This window comes from Dipteris shenzhenensis, chromosome 6, assembly GCF_047967505.1.
Source record: "Dipteris shenzhenensis isolate YYH24624 ecotype China chromosome 6, Dip_SZ_1.0, whole genome shotgun sequence".
NCBI classification, from domain to species: Eukaryota; Viridiplantae; Streptophyta; class Polypodiopsida; order Gleicheniales; family Dipteridaceae; genus Dipteris; species Dipteris shenzhenensis.
In genome coordinates, this window is record NC_141601.1 from 29,028,470 (window position 1) to 29,031,111 (window position 2,642).

Sequence of the window (2,642 nt, forward strand, 5' to 3'; positions counted from 1 at the left end):
TAGGTCCCCATATTTTTGCTGGCCCATCACTGGCCTCTGTGGAGGTGCTGTAAACTGCTTCAAGGAGGGCTGGTGCTTAAACAGGAATGCTGCCTTAGCATTGACGGACAGGGAGAGATTGCTCCAAGAGCGGAGCTCAAAGGCTCTGAGATGCCCTTATGAAGCAGCAGGAGCCCCCAGCTATAGCAGCATGATCTCAACACAAGAGGTCTAACGCAAAGCAACCCCTCCTCTCTCATCCATAGATAGAGCACCTGACAGACATCTTGAGATTTGACTACCAGGCACTGAAATACTCTTGGCTTAGCATGGATGGAATGTGTGATGTCTATTGTTTGCTGTTGTTTTTCCTGCAGGGGAAGCATAATCAGCCAAGCATGAGAGCAACCATAGCATGCATCTGATGCAAAGACTGTAGATGATGTAATGAAGAATCTCACACTGCTGATACCTTGACGAGCATAAAACACCATGAAGCAATTATCAGGTATGGAAGCATTATTTCATGACCTGCAGAAGAATCCCAATGACTGGAGAGCATCATACTGCAAAGACTTTATGGCTCTAGAACATGCGATGAAAGCAGTAGCGCTGCAAGTGGTAGTGGAGGCATGACAAGACAGCGAAGTTTAAACATCCACGAAAGTGGTTTTGCATGACGAAAAGGTTATCTTTCTAGCCTGCTGATGCTCTTGCTTTGTGTCTGGCGCTTGCCAACAGTTATAACGAAAGTTCCAATAATTCATCGATGTTGAACAGAACGCAATAGCCAAAAGTACGCTTCAGAGACACCGACATCAGATCCTATTCATCAGCTTACAATCCCGCCAATTGCCACACTTAATCACTGACTATTCTTCCACCCTCATTCAACAGATTTTCAGTCGTGTCCCTAATAGTTCCCATTGATTCAGGCACCTTTTACCCTGATTTGTCTGTGGCAGCCTTGGTAATCATCAAACCATTGACCACGCTTTGTGTAAACAACAAAAATTTCAGAAGGTATTCTGCAGCGCCACCAATGTTGGAAAATTGCAGTTTACTAGAGCCTTGTACATCAGGAAAGTTGCCATCCCGAGCCTTACTAAAACCACCCTCAATCCACGCAAGATTGGCGTATCCATCTTCATGCAAGTCATCTAACGCCATCAAAGACCTGAATAGAGGATATCAAGCTTAGCTGTGCCCCTAAAGAAGTTTTGGGCGAGCGAAAATGAAAAAATACACCAAACTTCCCTACAATCCCTCTTTATCATAGTGCATTTGCGGAGTCGATCGATCTTTTCTCAAGCATTCACTTCCTCGCACATCATAGGATCTCTATTGTGCAGTAATTGTTATTCCACCCTTGAGGTCACCCGATACACTCTATAAATTACCGTGGAAGTTGAGAGTGACACGCACCTCAAGCCCTCGCAACAGGCTACAAGAACCTTCTGATCTTTGTCTGGAAAAATGGAACGCACTTGTTCCAGGAACTGCTCATTTCGTGTCGTTAACCTTTGACCCATCCATACTCCGCCATATCCCATCTGTACACTCTTTTTGAAAAGCGTCAGAAAACTATTGTCTTCGTCCTCGACGAACAGTGGCACATGGTAGGAACCAGCGATAAACGACTTCTCTCTTTCCCAAATCGGTCTAACGTCCAATAACTTGTATTCTTCTTGTGAGAGCAGGCTATATGCATCTGCCGGAGCAACTGATCGAAGGACTCCCAATCGAACTAACTCCTGGGCATCCTGCGCACGATGAAGAGCATCTATTTCGATAATTAATTTACACTCAATGCGGTCAAAACGATTAAATCTTCGAGCCCAAAACGTTCACTCAAGAACGCAATAATGCGATTACATTAAGACGCGATGATAGAGCAGACCACGAATACTTCAAATTGAAACGCGAGAAAGTACTCACTCGGACGGACGAATGCACATGTAGACGGTGAAGCTTCGGAGGCAGTATGCGCGATGGAAATCTGAGCTGAGGTGGAAGCAAAGAAAAGGAGGAGTGCTGGGCGAAAGGGAAGGGATGAGAGAGGCTGAGATGGGAAGGGATGGAAGCCATTGGTGTGGATTGTAAAGGCAGGGGGCTGATTCAAGCTGTGATGACGGAAATCTCCCCGAACTCGAGACGGTAATGTGTTCCAGGAATAAGCAAGCTGCAGTGGAGCTCCAAATCAGTTCACTTGGAGCTCAAAATGAGCTCAGCGGGAGCTCAAAATCAGCTCCGTCGGAGCTCAAAATCAGCTCAGAAACAGGGCAGTGGGAGCTCAAAATTAGCTGAGTCGGAGCTCAAATTAATCAGTTGAGGAAATCAGCTCCGTCGGAGCTCAAAATCAGCTCGAAAACAGCTCAGTCGGAGCTGAGAAGCAGCCTAATGGGAGCTCAAAATCAGCTCAGTGGGAGCTCAAAAGCTTGCATGTCAAAATTGAGGAGCACGACAGGCTTCGAGTTGATAATCGGCAGCGTTCCAAAGCATTTCCATGATCTCTTCTCTCATCCTCCATCCTACAAATCTTCTTCACATGTAAGGAAGGATAAGCTCACTTCAAATAAAATAAAAAATTAAAACAAAACATCACACAACACTTTCTCTCATTTTTTTCCCAATTAAAAAACAAGGTGGGTTCCCACCGCGGC

At 45.5% G+C, this 2,642-nt stretch overlaps 1 protein-coding gene across 1 annotated transcript; it reads right to left on the minus strand.

Annotated features, from left to right (window-relative positions):
- Positions 1-437: 437 nt before the first annotated feature.
- Positions 438-2,394, minus strand: LOC147901021 (rhodanese-like domain-containing protein 10). Its single transcript, XM_087375932.1, has 3 exons — positions 1,918-2,394; positions 1,405-1,742; positions 438-1,156 (listed from the first exon to the last, which is right to left on the minus strand). Exons 1-3 carry the CDS (start codon positions 2,065-2,067, stop codon positions 922-924), a joined length of 723 nt encoding a protein of 240 aa, XP_087232058.1. The 5' UTR covers positions 2,068-2,394; the 3' UTR covers positions 438-921.
- Positions 2,395-2,642: the final 248 nt, after the last annotated feature.

Coding starts and splice junctions, on each gene's coding strand:
- LOC147901021 (XM_087375932.1), bottom strand. CDS start 2,067: ATGGCTTCCATCCCTTCCCATCTCAGCCTCTCTCATCCCTTCCCTTTC. Junction 1,743..1,917: donor ATGTGCATTCGTCCGTCCGA/GTGAGTACTTTC, acceptor CATCGTGCGCAG/GATGCCCAGGAGTTAGTTCG. Junction 1,157..1,404: donor GCCTGTTGCGAGGGCTTGAG/GTGCGTGTCACT, acceptor TCCTCTATTCAG/GTCTTTGATGGCGTTAGATG.